This window comes from Drosophila takahashii, chromosome 3L (assembly GCF_030179915.1).
Source record: "Drosophila takahashii strain IR98-3 E-12201 chromosome 3L, DtakHiC1v2, whole genome shotgun sequence".
NCBI lineage: Eukaryota > Metazoa > Arthropoda > Insecta > Diptera > Drosophilidae > Drosophila > Drosophila takahashii.
In genome coordinates this window covers 15,840,004-15,866,297 of record NC_091680.1, presented here as the reverse complement: position 1 = coordinate 15,866,297, position 26,294 = coordinate 15,840,004, and the positions used below count along the sequence as shown (strand labels likewise).

The following is a 26,294-nucleotide window of genomic DNA, read 5'->3' as shown; positions in this document are numbered from 1 at the left end:
GGACATTAAGCCATCACACACTCTGACGCACTTTCCTTCGATTAAGCAGGACACCGGAAGAAACATATATTATCTGGGGATTTTCTTAATTTAGTTTTACTTGGGAGACTTTTTTAAAATGTATATAAAATTTAAATACCGCAGCAAATATTAATTAATTAAAATTAGTAGGTACATAATACTTTTCACGCCTTTTAAAAACATCAACCATTTTACTAAAAACCTTTACAAAACAATTTAAATCGAATTAAATAAAGAAAAATAAACCAAGACTTACAATAACGTTTCGATAAAATTCCATAAAGAATAAATCAACTTAATACTTGAGTTTTCAATAACTTCTGCAGGCAATAAATCTAAACAAATTCTTATTGAATTTTCCCCACCGCTTAAAGCAGTCTTCTAATAAAAATGCTTCCTTCTCACTTGTTGGCCAATCATTTTTCTCGGCAGCCGAGCTGCGTCTAAATTGAAATATGAATATTGGGAAATCTTTTAATTTGATCAAGCCCGCTCCAGTCAGTGTAAATCGAATGGCTGCCAAGTCAGTTAGAAATTCCGGCGGCTGCCTCGACCGGCAAACTCTACGTGCCGGACATGGTCATGGCAATTTATATACTATATACACAACCCCTTTGGCCAGAGTCACCCCAACACAGTCGTAATTGTCGTAGGGCACTTTGGATGAGTGAGTTAAACGACGGGACTGTTTAACTAAGCCTAGTCCAACATGTCTGGGTGCCTCATAATCGTTTGCCACATAAAAAAGAGGCAACAAACTGACGGAAACACGCCCATACATATAGCTATATATACGTTTTACTGAGCAGCTACTGTAGCAGCCCGACAACAAGTCAATAAAATTTATGACCATCAATTTCAATGTGTCGAAAGTTTTCCTTCTTTTCTCTTCTCACTTTCCCCTGCGGACAGGCAACTCCTTGGGGGTCCGGCGGAAGGTCCCTTGTTTTCTATAATTTATGCCGACGGGCGAACAGGAAAAATAAACTTTTCGCTCATAAATTTCCCGCAGCCTGTCCTTAGCACCTAATCTGGTGCACTTTAAAATCGCTCGAGATGGCCAAGACAATTTGTAGACTTGGCCCAGGACTACTAGAACCGGAATCGGAACGCCATCCTTCTGCTGTCCCTTATGCTTTCCGTTTTAATTGTTTGCTCAACACCTTGGCCGGTTTCCTGGGCGGGTCGCCATTGTTGGTTTCAGCCCTGCTTACCCAACATAATAAAGCTTGTTAGCGTAATTGCTTAATTGGCCAAGTCCTGGGCTCTGCTACTTCTCCCTTCCGCCCCTCTTCCCCTCACCCCTGTAATGGCCGTGTTTGTTGTTTGTTTTGACCCAATGACCATGTGGGAATCGGCACTCTAACAGCCAAACACTGGCCACACATATACGGCTGGCTTTCCGCCCAAACACTCGGAATTGAGTGAGAAAGTAAAGACGTAATTGCATTGGTTGGATTGCTTTCATCAGGGGATTGGTGAAACAAAGAAATACAGTCTGAAAAATATAATACTTAAATTTTACAAAATATTTAAAAATAATATTGGAACATTTTTATAAATTTTTAAATAATATTCAGCTTGAATATATCTGTTTATTAAAACACCTCAAAAGTTTAAGATGCCTTAAAATTCGTTTGCAGCCTTTACGATTTTCCTTCTTGACTGCGACGTGCTGAAATTCGAATAAAATCTCTCTGCTGCACTCCATTTTTCCAGCTAAAGCCAATCGGATAAATGGAAAATCTGTGGTAAATCTGTGAGGCAGCTGCCACACTATCGATTACCAAATGAAGAGGCGGCGAACAAGGAACGTATTCAGGCATCAATTAGAGACTTCCTGTTGTGCCATTTGGCCAAAAGGGAACTTCATTAAGCGCGTTTATATCCACACAGGCAGCACAGACACTCACATGCACATCGAATAACTGTCTGTCATTCAAGTTGGCTTATTCAGCATCTGCCGACAGCATAAATACGATTTGATGTACCTATCCTTAAGTGCCGAAGACTCTCAGGCAAATGTACTTTCTTTGCCAGCCAGAGGCGTGGTCAAGAAGGGGAAATATTGACTAATATTATGAAGTTAAAAAAAAGTAGGGGGAAATCTTAACAAATATTATACAATTACGAACAAAAAAAAAATATTTTATAGTGGCCAATTTAAATAACTTAAAAAACAGTATATATAAGTTGACACTTGTTGTATGATTTTTTTAAATAAAAATTTTTTTTTTATAATTTTTATTTATTAATTTTATTTGTTATGCAAATTAAAATTTAATTAAAAATTATACAATGGCTTGCAAATTCTTATTGAGATATATATCCCCGCCTTAAACTACTTATATGCAGGGGCGTCAAATCCCCCGTGCAATTGCCAAGGGGAACACATGTTTCATAACACTTAAAATCCCCAACTCGCGATTCACGATTTCGAGGAGTGCGACGATCGCGTGAACAAGTAAATGCCGGGCAATAATTTTTTTATTGCCAGCCAATGCCAAAAACATTTCGCATCGAGTGTAAGTACATATTGAAATAATGTTATTCCTCTTTATTCGCGAGTGTGGGTGTGGGTGTCTGTCTGATAAGCAGCCAAAGTCCTTGTTATTGTAGCCGTTAAATCCGCAGAAACACACACGCACACACACGGACACGTACAGGCAAACGCCCCCCTGAATGGATGTGGGCGTGGCATGTTTGCCGAACTCTCGATATTTATGCCCTTGGTATCGCTTTAGTATCGCTTTAATCAGACTCTTTGATTTTACAACACCATTATGCACTTTTAGTGTGATTGATTGGGGGGCCTGGAGAATGGCAAATGCATTGCCGTTCGGTCTAAATGCGGATTGGGAATTCAAATTCGATTGGAGAATAAAACAAAGTCCATAAAAGGTTAACGAGTAGCAATAAAGCCCAAGGGTAAACGGCATTCATTATATTTGCTATGCCATTTAGAGCAGAAATCTGCTGGCAATTGCAAAAACCAAAACTATTTATCAATTTTTGAGAATGGAAAACCAATGTTTCAATATGTAGATTTAAATCCATGCAGCACACTCTCACTTTTATTCGCTGTGCAAACACTTTTCCATTTGTATGGAAATAATATTTGACAATAATGGAATTTTTAAGTCATCCAATTCATGAATTTATTTACCGCTTCACTTAAATGGCCAAAAAATTGGTTCACATTTAACCATTTGCAGTTCCTGTGGCCCGAACCAAAAATTGCAATTGCAACTGCGTGGTCGCGGCCGAAAACTTACTGCGGTGAGTGTTTCAAATTGCTGCAAATTTGATCTAAATAAAAGCCGAGAACTTTGTGCCTAACACTTTTGGTCTGAAAACTTTCCAACAGTTATCAGTTGCTGTCCTGCTTACATTGTTCTCGATCGAAGTCACGAGAACTTTTTGCAACCATTTGCCATTAGCAGACATGCAGTTTTGTGCACTGGAAAAAATTAGTTCGGGTAAAGAAAAGGCCGAATAAAATTAATTGATTTAAAAATAATCAAACTTTATTGCACTTTCAATGCTTATTTATCGATGTTATATTTTTCCTCAATTGTTTTTAATCCAAAATAAAACCACAGCTGTGCACTTTCCCACTGAACAATTTTTTCTCAGCGCATCAACGAACAAAATATAAAACAAAGTTGTTAAATAAAAGTTTCTCACTGGCTTACAGAACGATTCTCGGTGTCCGGAGCAGACGGAGACTGTTCTAAATGCGGAGCAGTGAACCTCATGCATAATGCAGATGGTCGGACATGCAACCATCTCGCTGAAGAGATTACAGTCGGTCTCAGTTTGCAGAGATAGGTATTTGAGATATGCCGACTATTCTTCATTCATTCCTTCATTCATTCAGACCCTGGCTTATTTTCCGATCCCCCAGCTCCGCCGCAGAAGCAGAAGTCCTGGCCACAGGAGCTGCGTTTATTTACTGTCCAGCCTCGCAGCCTCTCAGCCCGGCATGGTAATTAGGCAGAGTCGTGTGGGATTGTGCTCTGCTAACGACCCGCCTGAATAATTCATTAGCCGGGGGTCCTCCGCCTCTCCATCCAGCATCCTTCATTCCCCATCCACTACACACACATCCCGGTCTCGCTGGGCATCTGTCTGTGCTTTCAAAAACCCACCGCAAACATAACCCAAATGCAAACATGAACATCCTCTGGCTAGTTGATATTTCACTGAGTGTATACTTTGTCCCAGATTGAGGAAAGCCACTGAGATGTGCACATATATTAAAATGCTGTAGGCACTAAGTGATATTAGATATATCTCTTACGTTTTTCCACAACATTAATTTTGAAAGATGACCGGTTTTAAGAGATTTCAAACTGCATTATGATGCAACAACCAACGAAAATTAATTCTTAAAAATTCTCTTAAATCATTTTATACTTCTAAGTTTATGCAATTGATTTTACAATCTTATAAAAAGATTTTCCCTTTCCCTCGCGTTTGTTGCCTTCAACTTTCTGCTTTTAATCGAATTAAATGTATTTATAAACTTTACGACCCATTCCAAGCACTCTGGCTAGACATCTGTATAACATAAGATTCGAAGATTATAAACGAGAATGGGCCAACGAAGTAATGGAAATTTTGCTTGGCATTTATTGGCCAAATTTAGTTGGTAATTTGTGTACATATATTAGGAATATTTATGCTGTGCACCTGTCCAATCTTCGTCGAGGAAAAACGGGGGCCTGGCCGAAACGTTAAAGGGTCGCTTTATTGTCGGCACGTTTTTCATATTTCTGTAATCCATTACCAAGTCCTGGCCATCTTGGCCATCCGTCACGGACGCACAGCCTCCGGTCGCCCAGACTTCAAAAGTTCTCCGGCTGGCCATTTAAAGAGGAAACTTTATGCGTAACGATTTTCTTACGCTTTCTAAGCAGCTTATGTCGAAGATGTTATGCTCTTGGAAATTATTTGTGTAAGTTTACGCAATACGGATGAAACGCAAGCCCAATTTAAATAAATATGAAATCGGAGAGGGGAAGTTGTTCAACATGTTGCTGCAAAAAGTGGCAGGCACTTCAAGGATTTATGATACTTTAAAGGTTTATAATGCATTTCCATTGATACTGATTGAAGTGGGGCCATTAAAAATATATTTTAAAATATAAATATAATTGGTCTGTATATTTTTTCTCTGTTATATAATGCTTAGTCTCACATACTCCTGAGTAGCTTCCTTTTTCCTACTTAATATGCAATTATAGTGTAGTTTTTCCCATAAATTTCAATAGAGTATCAGAACTGTCAGAAATGTGTTGCATTGCTAACCAAGTAACAGCAGTCGGTGCCCTCCAAAAAATAAAGCACATACTTTTTATTACCTTCTCGAAGAGCGGAACTTTTTCGGGGACTGGGGGCTGGTTGGAGGAGAAGGTCGAGATTTGTGCGCTGACAGGAAGCAACTTTTGGCTGACTCATGGCAGTTGATTTACTGCTCACCGGGGTACGGGTAATATGTAATATGTACTATGCAGGTAAGTGTTTTTTCCCAGACTGCAGCTCGACAAATGAAATTTTGGAGCCCCGAAAACACTGGGAAAATCTGCTGCCAGATGATGGCCTTTGTGGCCGAAAGGAAAATGGTCGGGGAGGCTCAAGTCCGCATTGCTTTTACTGCACATTTTATAAAATTCATGCAGGTTTGCTCTGATTTCGCTCCCACTAATGGGCTGTTCTTTGTCCCGAAAAGAAAACGGATGATTCCATCATCAAAATTCTCTGTGATTCGGTAAGCAATTTTCGTTGCGTTCCGTTCCTACACAATCGCAATCAAGCGATGAGCTTGCAATCCACTTGACTCTCTTTCTCTGGCTAAAAGGATGTGGAATATGGACGGATTCCTTTGTGAGATTGATAAATGTAACTGCTGTTGCTGGCTGAATACGAGCAAACGTCCGAACGGATGTTATTAAACTGGAAAGTAACTTTTAAGTATGTATAACTTTTGAGAGTCGAGGAAGGTTAGGGAAAGAGAAAAGAGATATGTTTAAAGGTTGCTTGAGATTCAAAATATTACTTGAATTGATTGGAAAATAATTCTTATTTTTTTCAAATATTCAAGTAAAGTCACTTAGCCATAAGAATGGTAATTCAATATATAGCATTATACTGTTAGTAATTATTATTATTCAAATATTTTAAATGATATTTAAAAATGACAAAATAGTTTATAAACCTTGATATTTGTTATGAGTTGGAAAGATAAATAAACAGGGGTGTCACAGAAATCTCTTCCAACCGAAGACGGTTGGATTTTGCATTGATGCACGTAAGAACTTTAACGGATTTCGGTTGGAAATAATTTCTGTGACACCCCCGAAAATAATATGTTAATCATTATTATTATTTTTTTATTTTTTTAATTTCTTTAGTAAGAAATCAAAATTATATTTTAATAATTTTAATAATTAAAAATAATTTAATAATTTATTATTATTATTACTCACCCTATCTCAGTTGAATCGTCTCCCGAGCTCTCCTCCGCCTCCTGGTCCTACTCCTACTCCTACTCCTCCTCCGATTCCCTCGCCCAGCTCGACCATCACATCCGAGTCCTGGCAGTGACTCGTGCTCGTCTCCAGGATGCTGATCCCGGTCGTGTTATCCGTGCTCACGAACGGCGTCTCGCTGAAGCGCACCTCCACGGTCTGCTCGTCCCCCGAGTCCAGGTAATCCCCGTCCGTCTCGTCCGTCCGCCGGCGGATCCTCCGCGTGAGCTCCACCTGCTGCTGAAGCGACGGCTGCAGCTGGTGCATCTGATGGTCTCCGCCATGGACCAAGGCGGCGTTGATGCCCCGTCCACTGAGGATCGGGGACACGGCACCAGTGCCATTGCCGTAGGTCGGCTCCCTCGGGATAATCAGCAGCTTCTCCTTGGGCAGACACGTCTCCTGGGTGATGCCGTTCTCGTCCTGGTCGTCGGCATCCCCCTCCCCGCCTCCCTTGCCGTGATGCAACCTCGGGCCACAGGTATTCCGATCACTCCTGTTATAACCCCTGGTTATATTGATGATATTGTTGTTCGAGGGATTAAAGCAGGGCAGGACGTGCTTGAACTCCTTGCGGAAGTTCTCATTGAGCCAGGCGTAGAGGAAGGGATTGTAGCAGGTGGAGCTCATGGCAATCGAGTGGGCCACGAAGAAGAACAGGAAGTAGAAGCGCCACTCGTTGGACTTGTCGTCGAAATCATCGAATATGTTGACCACATTGATGGGCAGCCAGCTCAAACCGAAGACGGCCACCATGGCGATGAGCATGCGATTGGTGCGCTTCTTGCGATCCCGATCCGCCTCCTCCCGCCGCGAAGACTTCGATCCCGGCTTGGCCCTGGCCCGCTGGTTCAGCTTCACCGAGATCCACACATAGCAGATGGAGATGATGAAGAAGGGCAGCACGAACTGCAGCGTGGTGGTGATGGCTCCGAAGACCTTCCTATACTGCTCCGATGGCCAGTTCTCCTCGCAGTAGACACGCACATACGGCAGCTCCGCCGATCCCGCCTGCATCACCTGCATATAGGCCTGGGCCGCCGAGGTGGCGTCCGGCGGCTCTATCAATCCCGCTCCCTGGGCCACATAGCTGCCATTCAGCATCAGAGTGGCCTCCACCAGGGTCTCATTGCCCCCCAACTGCGTGCCATTGACCACCTCGTTGGTCATCTTCATGTACATGCCGTAGGGAACGGTGGCCAGCAGGGCTATCACCCAGATGCTCACGATGATCCCGATGCAGGTGGAGAGCTTCATACGCGGATGGAACGGATAGATGATCACGAAGTACCGATCGATGGCAATCGAGGTGAGCGTCAGCGTGGATATGTAGATGCTGCAGCCCTGGGCAAAGGACACTAGATGACACAGACTCCTTCCGAAAGCCCAGCGACCCATGAACGTGTAGAGCGGGGTGAAGGGCACCGCCAGGACGCAGAGCAGGATGTCCGACAGAGCCAGATTCGTGATGAATATATTCGTCACCGTCTGCATGGCTCGATTCCGCAGGACCACGTAGCAGACCAGGACATTGCCAAACACTCCCAGGACAAAGACCGTGGCGTAGAGGACGTAGAAGAAGATCTGCACGAACTGATTGGCGATGATCCCATCGTCGTCCTTCGAGGCAGCCACATCCGCCAGGACGAAGCTCGTGGTCACCGGCGAAGTGAGGCTCCAGTTCGAGGTGGTGACCAGCGGCAACTGGGTCGTGGTGCTCAGCCAGCTCAAGTTGGCCATCTTTCACTAATGAGTTGAGTGCTGAGTGGTTGTGTGCTCGACTTGCTGCCGGTGGTTCCGGTTCGGATGCGCACCACTTAAGCAGCCATTTCCGTCGCCGCCGGAATTGAGCTCCTTACTCGCTGCTGGCCAAGCCAGGCCAAAAACCTCTTGGCCGCTCAGAAAGCCTGGGGCAATAATATTCCGCTCATCGCTAATTGACCGAGCCGTTGAGTTCTGAAAGTGTAGAGAAACGGAGAGGATTTTAGTTGGAATAACATTAGTTGGAACAAACGAACTTTAATGCAGGATACCAAAAAACGTTGTAAATCTAAAGATTTCATTTTCAATTTAAATATTTTTCTTTTATTATTTTATATATGTAAATATTGCTTTAAGCAATTGTAGTTAATTAAAATATTTTAAACTTTGATTATGAAACTATTCTTTAAAAGTTTATGATTTAAATAATCATGCAATTTAAAATTTTTTGTATTTATTTCAATTATGTTCTACGAATTTTTGATTTCAATATTTTATTTTTATTTATTTTCCTGCCATTTTAAAAATTTACTCAGTTTAAAATGCAAGGGTCGAAAAAGCATTATAGTTGCATCATTAGGCATTGAAGATTGTTGCCAAAGTTTATTGAAATCGATGATCATAAAAACCTTATAGTCATGTAACATCATTGTAAGAATTCCCATAAAATTGACTACTAAAACTCAACTTATTTCAAAGTTTTCTGCTGGGGAATTCCTCTTAAACGGACTTAAAAACTAAGTTTTCTGCCGGTACTGCCCACCCTTTCCGCCCAACGACCTCGTTACCACCCCAAGAAACTTGGTTTCACTTTTTGTGTTCTGCCCTTTGTTTGCCTGCTTTTTGGCCAAAAGGGATTAAGTTGTTGCCCTGACTGGCTTTTATTTTTAGTTGCTGTCAGACACGCTTTCTCGGCTTGAAGCTTCGAACTGGGTTCTTCTTCTCCCATTCCGACCGAGTTTATTAAAAACAATGCCAATGTGACAGTTGCTGTCTCTAACTGGGCATCAAGACGAAAATCTCCAACAACTTTGATACCAGAAGCTCTTCGGACAGCTTTGAGCCGAGCTGAGTTGTATACTGAAAGTACTGAAGAAATTGTATCTTTGTGTACAGAAAATAATTTCATTGGTTAAACGTAAACAAAAGTTATGAGAAATCACAAGGGATTTAAAATCATTTAAAAAGGCACCTAAAAGTATGCAGTATGCGAAAATAAAAACTTCCTCTTTCGTAATGAATCGATTGATTTTCAAGGTAAAAATAGTTTGTTATAAGTTTTAAAGCCTAAATCATACTCTTCAAAGCCGTACATCGTCGTACATATTCTCCTGTAGAAGTTTATCAAGCTTGAAAACTGAAAGTGATTACCCGTTACGAAATGGCCATTATCAAAGAAGTCCATTGTCTGCGAAGGCTTGCAATTAGGCGCTGCAACCAATCGGAACAATTGTTAATTGCCAGATACCAGTAAACCGAAAACAATGGGTAATCCTGCCATTGTACCAGCCTCTGGGAGCCAGGCCAAGCATTAAATCTCATGTTTGCAATGAGAGGAAGTTCAGGGAATTTTATTGCTTCCCCGAAGGTCGAAACTTTTGGCAGGCAACCGAACAGCCAACCAGAAACCATCGATGCAAAGATGCCGATGGCTTCTGATCACGTACGGCAACTAAATGCAAATTTAATTGGATTCGCCCAACAACGGTCCGGAAAAGTTTTGCCAAACATGCAGGTAGTGTAGAATATTCGGAAAATCTAAAGCCGGATAATGCAACGTCCTAAAATCACAGACTTCGGGGGAGTTTTCGGGGTTAAATTACAAGGTTGCAAATTGAATTCCTGCGTTTAATGAACACATGCTCAACACGAAGACCCCCGGCCACAAATAACAAGGTTAATATAGTCAACTCGAGAGGGCAAATACTTTGCAGATGGCATAACTTAATTAGAACTTGAGACACCATTGTGTCATTACGAGAAAGAAAAAGTTTGTGCAGAATGCCTCGGAGATTCTTTTGAGAGCTAAGGAAATTAACGCTAGTTGCTAACAAGTTCTTATAAGAAAGTTTGCTAATAGCGAATGTCTAAGCTGAAATAAATAAAATGACATGCAAAATAAGTCATTTACAAACGAAACTTAATATTAATTTAGTTTCTAAAGATACATTTTATTTAAATTAAATAATTAATCATTAAATATTTATCATAAACAAGTAGGGGAGAGTGGGGGAATTTCGTCACAGGGGCAATTTCGTCACCTGCAATATCTCGGAATCCATAAGTCGTAAAAATATATAATTTTTTTGTTTTAGTCCTTCAAGACGGCCAGACACAACCAATGCATTTGTTTTGCACAGAAGGCCAAGATAATTAAGCTATAATATTAAATGTGTTTTAACAGTTCAAAAGCTACATTTAGTTCTCGACGAAATTTTTTCTGTATGCCACAATTCAAAAGGAATAAGATACACGATTTTTTATATAATACACAGTGCTATAATGTGCATTTCTGCGTCAGTGATTTTTAACTTCGCGCCTAATTTCGCAAGAAAAATAATTATTTCTAAAAAAGTACGGTCTGGGGAAATTTCGTCACCGTACGCTAAGGGTAAATTCGCACCTATTTTAAATACATATTTTTATATTTGACGAGCTGGCTAACGAGCAGACTACCAGCAGCAGCAACAAATATAGGACGTCAACAAAAATGGTACGCTTGATCAGTGTAGCATATTTTCAGGCGTTAAACTCCCTACATTTTTCAGGTGACGAAATTTCCCCAGTTGTGTGGTGATTTTACCCCCCTGTGTGGTGAGATTGCCCCAGTATATTGGTTTTACATTTTATTTTTTTATAAATCACCAAGCTAATTAAAAAAATAGGGGAATGTCACATTTTAAAGCTTGGTGCTAACCGCATTCAACAATAAAAATAGAAATATGATAACGTGTCTCAAGATGGACAAAAAATAGCTTTGAAAAAATGCTGACGAAATTCCCCCTCTCTCCCCTACCACAACATAAAAATATAATATCTTTATCATATTACACTAGTTTACAAAATAATATTCTTGGTGTGCTCCCCAGCAATTGATGGCAAATTCTGTTAGTGTTGGACCCCTAGATCACAAAAATAGCAATTATTTTTTTTTCGATGGCACAGTTTTTTTTTAAAGATTTTTTAAAGTTCGAAATGTTAAATTTCGGACTTTTTTCGAATTTCTTCTTATATCTCGGCAGATATCCACTTGGTTGAGCCAGTTTTAGTTTTATTTTAAAGTCAATAGATCAGAGCTTAACTTTGCCATACAGATCAATATGATTGGATGAGTAATGGCAGCGCAGAAGCTTGACAAAGATGAAAAATGTGTTTTTTGGTCGTCTGTAAGTCGGCTGTATATATCGTAAAAACTCGAAATAAATCCGTTGAAAAATCATAATGGGTACAAACTTAAAGTGTACATCCTACCGAATAGAACAAGCTGGATATGGCCCAAATCCATGGAAAACTGGATTTATGGTAGATTTTTAAAGTTCGGATTTTTCCACTTTTTTCGGTTGACAGAGTCCAAATTTAAGATTTATCATAGGCGGCGTCATGTAAACAAAAATGAGTGGTGACGGCAGCCGGATCAAAAAATAGCTAAATTTAAAAGCTAGAAAATTATAAAATAAATTTAATTTCTGAAAATTCCTTTAAAAATATAAAATTGCTTGCGTTATGACTGTGAGTATTTTTAATTAAGTACTATCCATTTGGATAGTTCATTCTTATGAAAAAAGTAACCTTAATTTCAAAAATTAAATTCACTTTAATAATTTTCTAGCTTTTAAATATCTGATTTAGCTATTTAGTGACCCGGCTGCCAACACCAATTATTTTTGTTTACATGTCGCCGCCTATGATAAATCTTAAATTTGGACTCTGTCAACCGAAAAAAGTGGAAAAATCCGAACTTTAAAAATCCACCATAAATCCAGTTTTCCATGGATTTGGGCCATATCCAGCTTGTTCTATTCGGTAGGATGTAAACTTTAAGCTTGTACCCATTATGATTTTTCAACGGATTTATTTCGAGTTTTTACGATATATACAGCCGACTTACAGACGACCAAAAAACACATTTTTCATCTTTGTCAAGCCTCTGCGCTGCCATTACTCATCCAATCATATTAATCTGTATAGCAAAGTTAAGCTCTGATCTATTGACTTTAAAATAAAACTAAAACTGGCTCAACCAAGTGGATATCTGCCGAGATATAAGAAGAAATTCGAAAAAAGTCCGAAATTTAACATTTCAAACTTTAAAAAATCTTTAAAAAAAAACTGTGCCATCGAAAAAAAAATTAGTGCTATTTTCGTGATCTAGGGGTCTAAAACTAACAGAATTTGCCATCAATTGCTGGGGAGCATTTCGGCTGTAAACTAGTGTTATCGGTTTACCCTATTTATTATCATTATTTAGCAATATAAGAAACAATTTATCAAAGAGAATAAAGACAGGAGAAATTGTTAAAAATTACTTCAGTTATTACAGAAAGTTTGGCAGATCCCGGAGGCTTTGCAATCCGGTTAACAGGAAGAATGTCAAAAGAATTTAACGCCGCGGGGCCGAGAGCAAAAATATAATCATTTTGATAAATTAATAGAACTCTGGACCAGGTTGAGGCAGAGGAAAGAAGAAGCCCAGAATGCCGGATATTGCGTAAAGGGAGAACAGCAGCGTGGGAAACGAGAAAAATTGCCAGTTAACAATTTTTTGTTTTGCCCGTCTTTTTATGAACGCATTTATCCATCGCTTGGCAGGCGGGAGCCGTAAACTCCGTCAAAATCTTTGCCAGCAGCCGGCATTGGCAAGCCTCGAGTGTCGCCGACATCATCATCGCCATCATCCTGGATTCTGTTTCCCAGCTCCTAGCCACTGGTTCCTGGTCCCTTTCTCGACTCCATTGTCCTTCTGCAGGCTCACGCGCCGCACTCCCATTATCATTACTAACAAGCAGCACAAAGCAGCTTGAGTGTGTCATCCTGCCGGCGCCCGTCAGCCCATCCTCTTAAACTCCTGATCTGCGGCACTTCGTAATTTTAATTTTGATGCATTTGTCACCATTTTTTGTTCGCTTTTATGTCCTACACTTTGGAAAATTGGATGTATGTATGTTAAAATTTACTTTTAACTTAAACAAATAAGATAACGTTACAAATATTTTTGGGAATAATTAATTTAATTCTAAATATAATATAAGCTGAACTAAAAATTTAAATTTTTTTAAATTGAAGAGAAATTTGCAATGGATCTTTTAACTATTAAAATAGTAAAATCAAATCATAAAATAAGAAGACTAAGATAATACATTTATTTAGGCGTGGGAAAAAACTTCATAGCAATATTTTAAAATTTTTTAAATTTTAAAACTTAGTTTGTAATAAATTTGTTTTTCTACTTTTATAAATTCCTATAAAACTGGGTAAATTTCTCCGTGCATTGGATCCCTGTCGCTCCAGCATCTTCTGCGACAACGATTTATCTTTGAGCCCGTGACATAATGAAACAAGGCGATATGGCCAGGGCGAGAACAAACGCTCACTTTAATGGGATTTTATTTTGCCACCCGCAATATCAAGAGCAACAACATCCCATCCACGACAAACTGCTCGGCTCCTCCTATAAGTGCTAGTATATGGCCTACTTATAGGCGCTTGGGGAATTTTATGGCGACAAGTGCAACGCAGCCGTCCAGAGGGCAAAAACCATTAATGAATTTCTCATCGCTCCGGGCTTAAAGATGCAGTTAAAGCGTATCTCAATGGACTGTCAGGGAGTTTATGGGTGCGCAGGATAGTCAAACACAGTGCTAAAAAGGAGAGGGAATAAAAAGGACAACCTCTTGGTCCTTTTATTCGCCCAAAGCCTTTTTGATTTCCCATTTACGGCAGCTAAAGGCCAGGCGGAATTAAATAAAAAACAAATTGAATGTGTTCTGGGTGACTACATTTGAAGAAGACAGCTTTTCGGAGAAAATTCTTGAACTATTTAGCAAGCTATCTGTATTTATTCATGAATTTTAATTTACTAGGAATTTTCCCATTATTTAGAGACCTTTAATTACATCTAATTGACTACTAAACTATTTAGTTGTTCTGTAATGGAATTTTTTTCATTAAAAGTAGCTGATAACCTTTGATCTGTTTTACTCCAAAAAACAATCTAACAAAAGTTTGAGCAAAAAATAAATAAAACTGTGATAAAAGCCAGATAATAATCGGAAAACATTCAAATACCATTTGCATAATTGCATGCAAACGCCTATCTACAAACACATATTTGAATGGCAATCGTATAACAATAGAGCAACAATCTGATTGAAACCGAAAACATGGCTGACATTTTAGTCGACTTAAATCCCAGACTTTTGACCAAATTAAGTTATACAGACAGATGCTTCAGAAGCTCCTGCACTTGAGTAATTTCATCGATTTAAGCCAGCATTTGGCTTATTCCCAGGTAACTATAGCGTGTTCTGCCAGATGAAATATATTTATTTCCCGCAGCCGCAGTCGAGATAAAGTTGGTTAAGCTGTTTTGCGTGCCGGCAGTCGGCATTAAGTACGTTTTAAGCATTTTTGGCCGGGCAAAAGTTCCGGGAAAACTCCGGAAAACCTGCCAAACAGATGGAAACTATGCCATTAGCAGGGCACAAGATTTCCCTCCACTAATGATGTGGCCGGAGTGGCCAGCGATCAATGCCGCAGACCTCCTCAACCGTCTTTTTCCACTAATTAACATGGCTATTTTTATGATAATCAATTACAAAGTTCGCGCGCAACTTTGACGTTAGTTTCGCTTCAAAAACAAAAATAAAAAGCGGCGCTGAGAAGAAAGTTTTATTCGCCGTCGAGGAAATTACTCAACAGATTAGCGGTTCCGACAGATGAACGGACCCAATCCCATCCAATCCAATCCGTTGAGGCCGCGATGGGAACATGTGTTCAATGTCTGTGTCAGTGTCATGGATCGATTGATGACGCGGAATTTAATTAAAATTTTGCTCGAATTTTTTCTGCTATTTTCCATGGCACTTGAAATGCTTGCCTCACTCGTAAGCAGCCACTTTGCATATCGTTGAAATGTTCGGGAATTATTCATATGCATATGATGCTCATGCAGAAGAAATATGTACGTACATTCATTCGAATAAGAGCTGCGGTGAACTAATTTATTTGTTGATTTATATGCCCGGCAACTAATTAGAGAGTTATTTCCATTTGGGCTCACAATGCACTCGAATAGAGGGCAAGTCGTTGGGATTCAGTAACTGACTCACTCAATGCGGCTATTTGCCATATATTTACGATGGACGCATAAATATCGAGAATATGTATGTGCACAAACCGAATCGCATATATCAAAATCCACATATATCTGCATCAAAGTAATAGTCATAAATGGGCAAAAATAAAAGGGTTCGTTACTTAAATACTCTTCGGCTTGTGATTTATTATAATCGATTTATATTGCCTTTTTTGAATACGTTTAATTATATATTTAATTATATATTCTAATATTTATAAAGCGGAAAAATAAATAAAATTATACACAAATATTTATAATTATTGTTTATTACTTATAACTGTAGAAATTTTAAAAAATATTTAATAAGCCAACAAAATTGTAATTAAGCTATTACACTAAACTGAAATCCCTGTGACTTAATCTATTCTCTCAAAATACCCTGACTAATATAATGCTAAATAAAAACGGCAAAAATAGCAAATTGCTATGGTTCGGGAGGAGCTCCTCTCCAAAATATGTACCCCCCACCCCATACTATCCCACCGATTCGACCGGGCTAAGCCCATTAAGGTCTCTGTGGACAGAGCCGGCGATAAGCGTCAGCGGCATTCGCATAAAGATAACACCGAAATCAAACTAAATGGCTAAAATTGGCAAGCAACAACAAACCAGCAACGGCAACAGGAAATCCCGGCGGTAATATTTTATCAAGCGCAAAAAAAACGAAAATAAAACAAGAGAGAACGCTATAGTCGGGTGGCCCGACTATCAGATACCCGTTACTCAGCTAAAGGAAGTGCGAAGGAGGTGGAGATAAAAACTTTGATCCGCCGTAACTTTTAAACGAATGGTCCGATTTAAAAAATTTCTTCTACATTTCGATAGGTATTGATAAACACAATAAAACTGCATTTTTACTTTTCCAAAATATTGAAATTTTTAAAATCGTATATAGCGATTGTGGGCGTTAGAGGGGGCGTGGCACCCTTTTGAAACAAACTTGCGCTGCGTAGGAACTCCTAGAATCTGCATTCAAAATGGCAATCTTCTAGCTTTTATAGTTTCCGAGATCTCAGCGTTCATACAGACAGACAGACGGACAGACGGACAGACGGACAGACAGACGGACAGACGGACAGACGGACAGACGGACATGGCTAGATCGACTCGGCTAGTGATCCTGATCAAGAATATATATAGTTTATAGGGTCGGAAACGCTTCCTTCTACCTGTTACATACTTTTGCACGAATCTAATATACCCTTTTACTCCACGAGTAACGGGTATAAATAGAAAAAACCGAAATCGCATATAAAATCGCAGTTAAACATTATTAGAAAGATTGGGGCAGGAAGAGCCCTTATAGCCATTAATAAGATTGTTTTAGCATGAATTTACGGCCAAGGGCGGGCCAGTCGGCCTGTCCATGCCCTCCTGCCTTTTTGGTTCCCTGACTCTCTGATTCCCTGATCCCAAGGCAAACACAGCCAGCCGAGCCAAAATGTAAACAAGTCAGCCTACCGATGGCCCCGTTTCGATGGCTTTGCCTCCAGTTGGGCGTGTTCTCCCCTCCAATTTTTTCCGCATAGAGAGCTGACAGTCTATTCGAAAATTGAAATGTTTGCTAACACGAGCCACTTAAAGTAGAGAGGCGAAATCTAAAAAAAAATGTAGAAAACGTAGAAAAACCAAAACGAATTTCATACAAATTACACGGCCACTTTTGGCTAAAGTTCAACGAGGCGTGCAGCCAAAGAGCCATCAGATCCAGAGACCAAAGGTCCCTCACAACGGACGGAGCTTCGGTTGTGTATGTGCGGTAAGTGGTTTCCTCAACGAGCTTTAAAATCCTCGAAAAAAACACAATTTGAATATGGCCAGCAATTACAATTGCCACGATGTCCGCCACTCGCACACACAAAAAGTGCTCAGGCCAATTATGATCCGTGGAAAATTGGGCTCAACAATGAAAACAACAATAAGAGGCAATTTCCTTTGATTGCCAGCAATCTAAGCTTTTCGAGTGCAATATTGCCCGGATTATTGTTTATTTATGTTTTAAACTGGATGCGCTCTTGGGAAAATACTAAAAATATGTAACAAAAACAAAATATTCTTAAGAAAAAAAGATTCTATTATCCTAGTAAATTTGTTTGTTTTTCTTGTTTTTTATTAAGTTTAATTAATTTGATTTTCCCTAACCATAAAAAAGTAAACAATTTCTGTGAAACGGATAATTAAAAGCAGCAGCTACATAAGTTGGTAAAGAATAGAAAAATAAAGAAATTAAGTTCCAATTAAATGGCTAAAAATATGAACATATTTCTTCCCCTTGGAGAGGAATATTCTATATGTAATTAATATATCGAAGTAATAAAAAATACTACATTTAATTTAAAACAAATAACACTATCATAGTTACTGATAAGAAAAATTTTAAATATATATATTTTTTCCTATGCTTTTTATGGCTTTACAAAAATAAATTTGTGCTTTAACTCGTATTTCAGATATACTTAGAAATCCCTTTTTCCTCCGTTTGCCGACACTTGTAACCAGCCAAAAGACATGGGTTCCAGAAAACTAACGAAGCAATTTTCCTGTTTGGCCTGCAACCTTAAGATAAGGATAACTGGACCAGTTAAATCTGGCAGTACAGCGACAGGACATTTTCTGGTCATTTCCCAGCTGGGGGCGTGGGCTGAATGTTTAATAATTTTCCATAAGCTTTTTGGCAGCCGAGTGCCTGCTGAAACAGCTGAAACTTCTGAGAATTATATGCACTCGCAGTTGTCATGAGCTGGCACTCCTCCACCCCATTTACATCCCCTGCCCGTCCTGATTTCACAACCCCATCCCAGTAGTAATAACCGAAACGCAAGCCGAAGCTGAAATAACATTGCAAATGCCAAGGACACAGCAACAGCAACGTTGAACTTTCGAGTGAGCGACATATGGGGGCGTTTTGGCCAGGGGGCGTGCCGGCCGCAGTCTTAGTTTACAGGACTAAAACCAATGACAGGAGGTGTGCCTAACGAGGACACTCGTCCTTCTCCTCCCCGTTGTTTTCCGTCTGTTTGCCCCTCTGAATGTCTGGCTGTCTTGTCAGCCTTTCCTTTCTTCGGCTTGTTTACTCACAATTTTCATTTGGCATATGCAAGGACAATAATTTCATTTACCACTCGCAGTTCGAGTCCACAAAGACCATTCATATCTCTCAGATTATCTTTCGGGCCTTGAAGTATGTTTTCTTGTCCAAAAAAATGTTCTTTGTCTAGGGAAAACATTCTTTATAAGTAAGAATTCTTTTAGCATGCAATTTTATAATTGCCATACGGAAGAGTTTTAGGTAAATCAAGAAATGTATTCATATTCAAGCTGCCTCTGGCTTATTTATTTAATTAAAATGTGAAAACCTTCTAGAGAAAAGTAGATTGCCACCTCTTGGCTTTTGTTTTCAGTATTGCTAAGACTTAACAGGAAAGTTAAGTTTACTATGGCATACACTGATTTCACTCTTTTCAATTTTCCTTCAGTGCGACCTTGAATATTCATTTAAAATCAAGATTTCCTTAGAAGTGAAAGGTAGAGTATCTCTTGCGAATCTCCAAGGCTTTTTGTATAAAACTTCCTGATGGACTTTCATATTCCACTTCAAGGATAATCAGTAGATTTCAAAAGTTTTAGCCCCCCACCACAGACCGTTAAACCCTTTTTTAGCCAAATTCCTTTATCGTTGTTTGTATGGCTCATTTTGTGCCTTTTCCTTGTTTGGCATTGCTCACTTGTTTAGGCGTTTAACCTTTTTCAGGCAGCCGCAGCAACAATAACAAAACCAATTTCCCTTGTCTTTTGACGCCATTTGTTTGCACAACCTTGGTCCCGGCCGTGTCCTGTGTCCTGAGTTCGATCCCCAGTGTGTGTGTGTTTGTGAGAGTGCTCGAATGTCCTTGCATAACACGCGGCGACATCGGCGGCTCGCACACATATGGAATACGGCATATGGCAAGCCCAACCAATATTCGAACGGAATAAAAATCAATGAATTTTATTGCGACTCTACATGGAAGAGCTACCCCCGTGCAACCCTTCGTCCTTAAGTTGTCGTCTTTGGTTTCTATTGCATACTTTGCTGCACTTCAGGGATGGCACAACAATTTGATCTAAAAGTATCAAAGCGATATTATCTGGGAAGCCTTTTAGTGGGACGACTTTAGCTTAGAACAGAGATTTTTATTTTTTGTTTAATCCATATTTTGAGGTATACTTTAAAGCTTGTAACAAACTCTACAATAAACTTTAATAAGTATTAAATTTAAAATATTTCTTAAATAAAGTCTTATTGATTTTGGCACACACTATAATAATATATTCTTTTAATAAAAATATTTATTTATTTTATAGCGCATTAAATTTGCTATATATTTTTTCTGCATTTACTTACATCCCTATTGCACTTGGCGAGCATGTGTGCGCGGTTCAAGGGGCAGTGACCATAATTAATTGACCATTTATTGCAGCTTCCCTGCAAGCCGTTTGCGGTTAAGCAGGAGACAATGGCTTCATAAATTCAGCTCTGGGAGAGCAATCTCAGCCGGCTAAGTGCCGCTCCACGGGTTTGTTGTCCTGTCCCGTCCCGCCCCGCCCAACGTCCACCGAGATGGGCAATCCCTTTCGCCTTTGTCTTTATCACTGTCCTTATCAGAAGGCAGTGCACTGGAAAATGTCCTTACCCGTCGTCAGTCATAATGAGGGATCCACGACCATTTGCCAGCCAACGCTCCCAAGACCCAAAACAATTGGCTGCCGTTTTGGTCAGCTGAAGCCTGAGTAAACGCTTTAATATGGCAAAGTTTGGCAACCGGAAAATTGTCTCGGAATGCAGGGTCCTGGACCTACTTTAAAGCCCACAAAAAAATAACAGATGAGAGGCAAAAGCAAGGCGGAAATCATCTGCATTATAAATCATACCAAAGTGTGGAGGCGTAAATTTTTTATAGCGACTGGGGAGCGCATGAGAACCTAAGAAGTTCGGTTGTTTTATGTTCGTGGAATTCTAAACAAGGGGAAAGATGGTATTCTTTTGGCTACACACATAATTATCTTCCCAAAAATTAATTATTTAACATATTTTTTTATTGCAGTATAAGACAATATGTAAAAGGGCTTTCGAAAAACAAGCGTAATGCGTTTTTTATTATTTTCAATATTAAATACCAAAAAATTAGAAAAAAATCATTTATAATTATTTAAAGTTTAAATTACTTAATACGAATTTTAACCTCATTCATTTTATTCAATAACATGAATTTTCTTCAACCTCAAATATACTGGTAGCAAAACAAATGAAAACTGTAATTAAAACCCTTCAGAAAAACGAACGACTAATCTGGAAGCTAAGACCTCAATAATCTGAAAAGAAAAGAAACTCTTGCAAATTGAGAACTTGACCTTTTCCGTGGCAGCTGTTTTAGAGCGATTAAGTTATCCCACGTTGCCACGAAACACCCCAGCTGCCAGCCTTCAGCGGGATTATCCCCCCGGTTCGTCTCAATTTCCATTTATCATTATGCAGATTCATGTCTACAATATGTTCATTTATAAATATACGTACATTGTACAATGTACACGAAAAAAAGGAAACTCAAGAGCACTTTGGCATGGTCTATGCAAATTAATAAGCAACTCACTTAGCGCTGACTTAAATGCAGGCAAACTGTTGTAAATGGCGTTTTAATCAACGTACCAAGACAACAAACGAAATTAATTAAATGTTCACTTCATGGCCGGGATCTCCGCTAAACCAGAATGGAGGGACCTGACCCGCCCCTCTCCGCCCACTTATTATCTCGGGTTGGCTGGGAAGTAGGAGGAGGGAGGTGGGAGCTCCTCCCAAAAACCCTCCCATCCCTCGAACATCCTATCTTCCACGTAGCACGTCAATTTTTGCATTTTAATGATATTTGAACCGCGGTGTGGCCGCGGTCTGTTCGACCCACGATATGGGGTTGCATTTGGTATTGGGAGAACCGGGGCTCTTTTGGGGGATGGGGATGGTTTCGCGTTGCCCACATAACGATGATGACGATGACGACGGGCGATGGCTATGGCGAAGACCCTGGCCAGTTGTTAGCGATATGATAATGAATCGATAAATACTCTTCCAGCGAAAGGCCACAAAAAACTTTTGGCGTCGAATAGATTATTCTAAATAGGTTATGTTTCGGGGAAATGACAAAGCGAAAAGTTCTTTGGGAACTTTGAAAAGGAATTTTCCGTTTTTTGTACATTTATATTTAAATGAGGGCTTTTTTCATGAATTATTTAGACAAAAAGTATGTGAAGAAAACTTTACACTCTATTAACTTGTAAAATAAGAAATTCACTTTGATGGGCGAGCTTCAAGAGGTTGCACAAGACTGTGTTGTTATTCAAGTGCTTAAAGTGGGTATTATGATAATTCAATAGAAGGCAAACTTGTCTGGGGATAACAAAATCCTTGCATTATCTCTCCCAGCTGAAATCAAAAATCCTGAAGGACTCGCAATCTGAATAGAGAATTAATTACGTTGCTGGCCGCTGGACTGGGGCCTTCGGTCTTCGCTACAGTCCAAATCCCCTGGCCCCCAAATTGCGGTTTCTGAATCCATGAGGCTCCATCGAAGTGATTTTTTTTGGTGGCCCGGAATAGGGAATTCCGTCCGTCGCTTAATTGAAAAGCAATTAATTTTTTGGCCTGCACTAGGACGATGCCTTCCAACCGGCTTGTTTTCCCCCGCGTGGCTCCCAGTGGGCCCTGAATTATTGACAAAAGTTAAGTGAGCAACTGCACGGACCGAAATCATAACCAGACATCGGGGTAAATTGAAAGGCAGCATCGAGTGGGGCCCGTCGGTTGTTTCTGGTCTCTGGAGAAATTTGAAAATCCTAGCCACAAACGTCTGACTGACTGTCAATGGGAGGTTACTCGAGAGGGAGGCACTCGGCACTCCCCACTCGAAACCCTGAAAACGAGATTACAGTGCGGCAAAGGGATCTTAGAGCAAAGAGCAAGTCAAAGGCAATTCCATTGGCAACTGCTGCTGGCCTTGAGAATAGCAATCGTTTTATGGTCGTGTCGTGGCCTGAGCTCCCCGTTTCTGTTTTTCTGTTATTCTGGTTAGGGTAGCCGAGGAGTCCTCTATTCCATCCTGAGCCTCCATTCCTCAGATTGGCCGTAAAAATGTCACCTGTGACTTGCGACTGTGAGAAATCAAATAAATTCAAGCAGCTGGCCAACGCTCCCTGCCTCTACGCATTTCTTATCAAGCCATTTGGCTCATAAACACACGGACATATAAAATATATTTACCTCCAGGCTACTGCATATTTTATGCAAAACTTAGAAACCAATAAAAATGGCAAGCGGTATAAAAAACATCGTAAATAAAAGTATTTGTGAGGAGAAAAGACGTTTGGACTTAAAAGTACTGGGAGTTGGAATTTTAGGAATACTCTCTGCTAATAAAATTAAAGATTAATTGGATCAAAAATGTTAAGACAAAAATCGAGATATCCAATGAACACATTTTAAATCCTTCACTCGCATATTAGTTAAAAAATAAATATTTCTCTTAGTCAGAAGAAAACCATTTTACAAATAAGTCTCTTTTGCCAAGAAAAAGTCAATGTTTGCCTTTGGCTTTTTCTGTACGAGTAAATATGTAAATATTTTCAACCGAATGTGCATATTGCATATTAAAGAGTTGAGTAAATAATAAAGGAAAAATCTCAGAGACTGCAGATTTTAATTAAAACCACTCTGATCCATAAAATATATGAAATTTTTATCATTTTTGGAAAATGTTTACTAAATAAATCTAGAGTGGTATTTAAATTACTATGCTCAAACATTAGGAATTTACATCAGTGCAAATAAAAGAAATAAAAATTTGCAACTACACTTTTTTGGCCTTCGCACAACTACAGCAATTCGTAACTACTTCGTAGCCCAAAAGTTGATTTAAATGCAAATGGAGAGGAAAGCCAACGCAAAGTTTGGCCAGGATGGAGGTGGAAAAGTACCTTAATCGAGTCAGTGGCATCCGAGGCACCATCTCTGCAATTCTCGCCTCAATTGCGAATTTTCGGCGACCTGAAATTGCCTTGAAGACCAGTTTCACTGGCCATCAGTGAGCGTTGTCGCGGTCCGATATGCAAATTGAAATGCGTTTTCCTTTTACGCAGCTTTTCCCGCTTCTTTGAGCTGCCTCTTGACTCTGGAAGAGCCCATCGAGTGGTTTTAGGATTGCATATTGCTTCAGGCATATCACGTATACGCAGTGTGTGCTTCAAAAGACTGAAGATTTTGGGATTGAGCGGATTAAGTTGGCTAAATTGAAGCTTAATTCTTTGGGAAGTGGAAAACGAGTTCTATAGGAAATCAAAGTCCAATCAACATCAATCATCTAAGAACAAGTTGCCGCACATGTTTATCACTTATGCAGACTGCGTCCCTAGACAATAATGATTAACATTACCTATGACCAATTCAATTCCCACCTGTACTACATGGTCATTAGCATTCGCCCTAGTTGGGCCAAGCAATCAATGCATTTGTTTATCGAATCAACAATTGATGGATGACTGGCATCCATGTCAGAGGGGATCAATTAGAATCAATCGAAAGCTGTTCGGACTGTCTTTCCCTGCTCGTTCTCCCCCAGCGTCGTTCACTCGAGGGCCCATTAAAATTAAAGGGAAATTTGCATTTTTAATTAAGGAACAGTCACGGCCAAGCCATTTGATTTGGCCATAAAAAGTAAACAGAGTACGTGCCTCCCCCGCCACTTTCTTCATTTTCCTTTAAATGCAATTGGGTTTTCCCTAATGTTATCTCTTTTCGCTCGCTTCTTCCTTTTAGCATTTTTGTGCTCTTTTTTTTACTGCTAACTTATTTGTTTTGTCGCAAAACAAAATAAAAGTTGAATGCTTTTTTCGGGACCCCGGCCTCTGCCAGTTTCTCTTTGGCAGCGGAATAAAACTTTTCTTTCCTTTGTGGGAGCCAAAGAAAAGGCCGCAAGAAAAGTTGACTGGAATTCAATTTGTTCGGATCGTAATGAATATACTCGGGCATATACTTTGGCCTGCCCCAACAAACATGTCAAACTTATTAACAAATACATTTTTGTGTTCCGCCCAGACTCACCGTACTCCCACCGCCAGATGCTTGGGCAAATTGATTTAATTTCAAGTTGGTTTGCAGTCAGTTAAACTTGAACTCTCACACTGGCCGTTAAATATTATTGTTGGGCGTTGGGCCCGGAGACAAAGGCGGAAAGGCGAAAAGTTTTTGGCCGGGCTAACCACGGGAAAAAAGTACAAACAGAGGGTATAAATAAAAACCGAAAACTGGCGACCGCCGACGTGTCAACACGGCGTATCCGATATATATATAAGTATGAAAATACTGGGGAGAGGAGCGGTTCGAGACACAAAAACCAAAAACCGCAAGGATGGAGACACTCGAGCACGTTCCGGCACTTGTTTGGTCTCCTTTTTTCACTCCCTTGCTCTCACTTTCGCTATCAGTTCCTTGCCGCACAATGAAAATATTCTTTAGCCCTCCGTCGAAGACAGTTTTTCTCCTCTGTTCGAAAATCTCTTTTTCTGATTTTCCTCCGGTTTTTCTGCCGACTTTCGCGTCCGACGTCAACGAAGAATCACAGGCAACTGAACGGTCCAACTTCGGGCGGCTGAGTGGCCGACCAACAGGTTAGCTGCTGATAAGACCTCGTGAAAAGCCGAGCAACTCGAGTCGTTTCACTCGCTGCGTATACGCGATGTACACAGTCGTCGGCTTGTTACGTATACGCCGCGTTGCGCTCACTCAATTGCAGGGGCGTTGAGTGATGAGTGGGCGAGCGAAAATTGAGTGAGTTTCCATGGTTTCAGGTCCTGAGTGATGCCTGTCAATTATTTGCGAGGCCGAGGAACGAGTGCAAGGCTGTTTTTGCCCTTAAATGAGCCATAAACCGAGGAATTCGGTAAAGTGAACTTCATAAATCCTTCGCAAAAAAGCGGTGATATCATGTTAAAGTTTTAAAAGTCTAAAGTTGTTCCCCGGATTTTTAAGATCGTTAAGTGGCCTAGTATAAAGTTTCTATATTCGCACTGCAAGATAAGTAGCGAGTTTACTAGTACAAATAATTATTTAAGTATTTACCACTTAGTTGAAACAATTTGAAAATTGACCGCAAACAATAATAGGAAAAGAGTATATAATATTATAAACCATATGATTTCTCTTTTAAAGAATTTAAAAAATTAATTAATTTACAACGAAGCAAAGCACTGAATTCCCTTGACCTTGATTGCTTTAATGGAGAATGTCATTTCCTCAACCAATTAGCTAATAAAGCTTTAACTTTCTTTTCTCTGCCACACAACCAGATGGACCATAAATGTATCTCATCCAATCATCGCCATCAACGTCTGCTTACCTTACTCAACTTCCTCTTGTGTGTATTTACTACTTGCCACCTCATTCCGTCACTTTTCACAATTTAATACCCTGTACTGGCAGCAATGCAAGAGTTTATAATTTTGATCTAAGGAATACATTACATACATTACATTTTCGATAACAAAAGAGGACTGAATATTTTTTTGATTGTGCACATTACTTGTATATCTCGTGGAAA

The 26,294-nt window shown here is 39.8% G+C and overlaps 1 protein-coding gene across 1 annotated transcript in view; it reads right to left on the bottom strand.

Annotated features, from left to right (window-relative positions):
- Positions 1-25,305, bottom strand: part of sNPF-R (short neuropeptide F receptor) — a 35,795-nt gene extending 10,490 nt beyond the window's left edge. The window contains exons 1-2 of the mRNA XM_017146705.3: positions 24,800-25,305; positions 6,513-8,510 (exon numbers count right to left, since the gene is read on the bottom strand). Coding sequence (XP_017002194.2) covers positions 6,519-8,294 — 1,776 coding nt within the window. The 5' untranslated portion in view covers positions 8,295-8,510; positions 24,800-25,305 and the 3' untranslated portion in view covers positions 6,513-6,518. The remainder of the gene's footprint in view (positions 1-6,512; positions 8,511-24,799) is intronic.
- Positions 25,306-26,294: the final 989 nt, after the last annotated feature.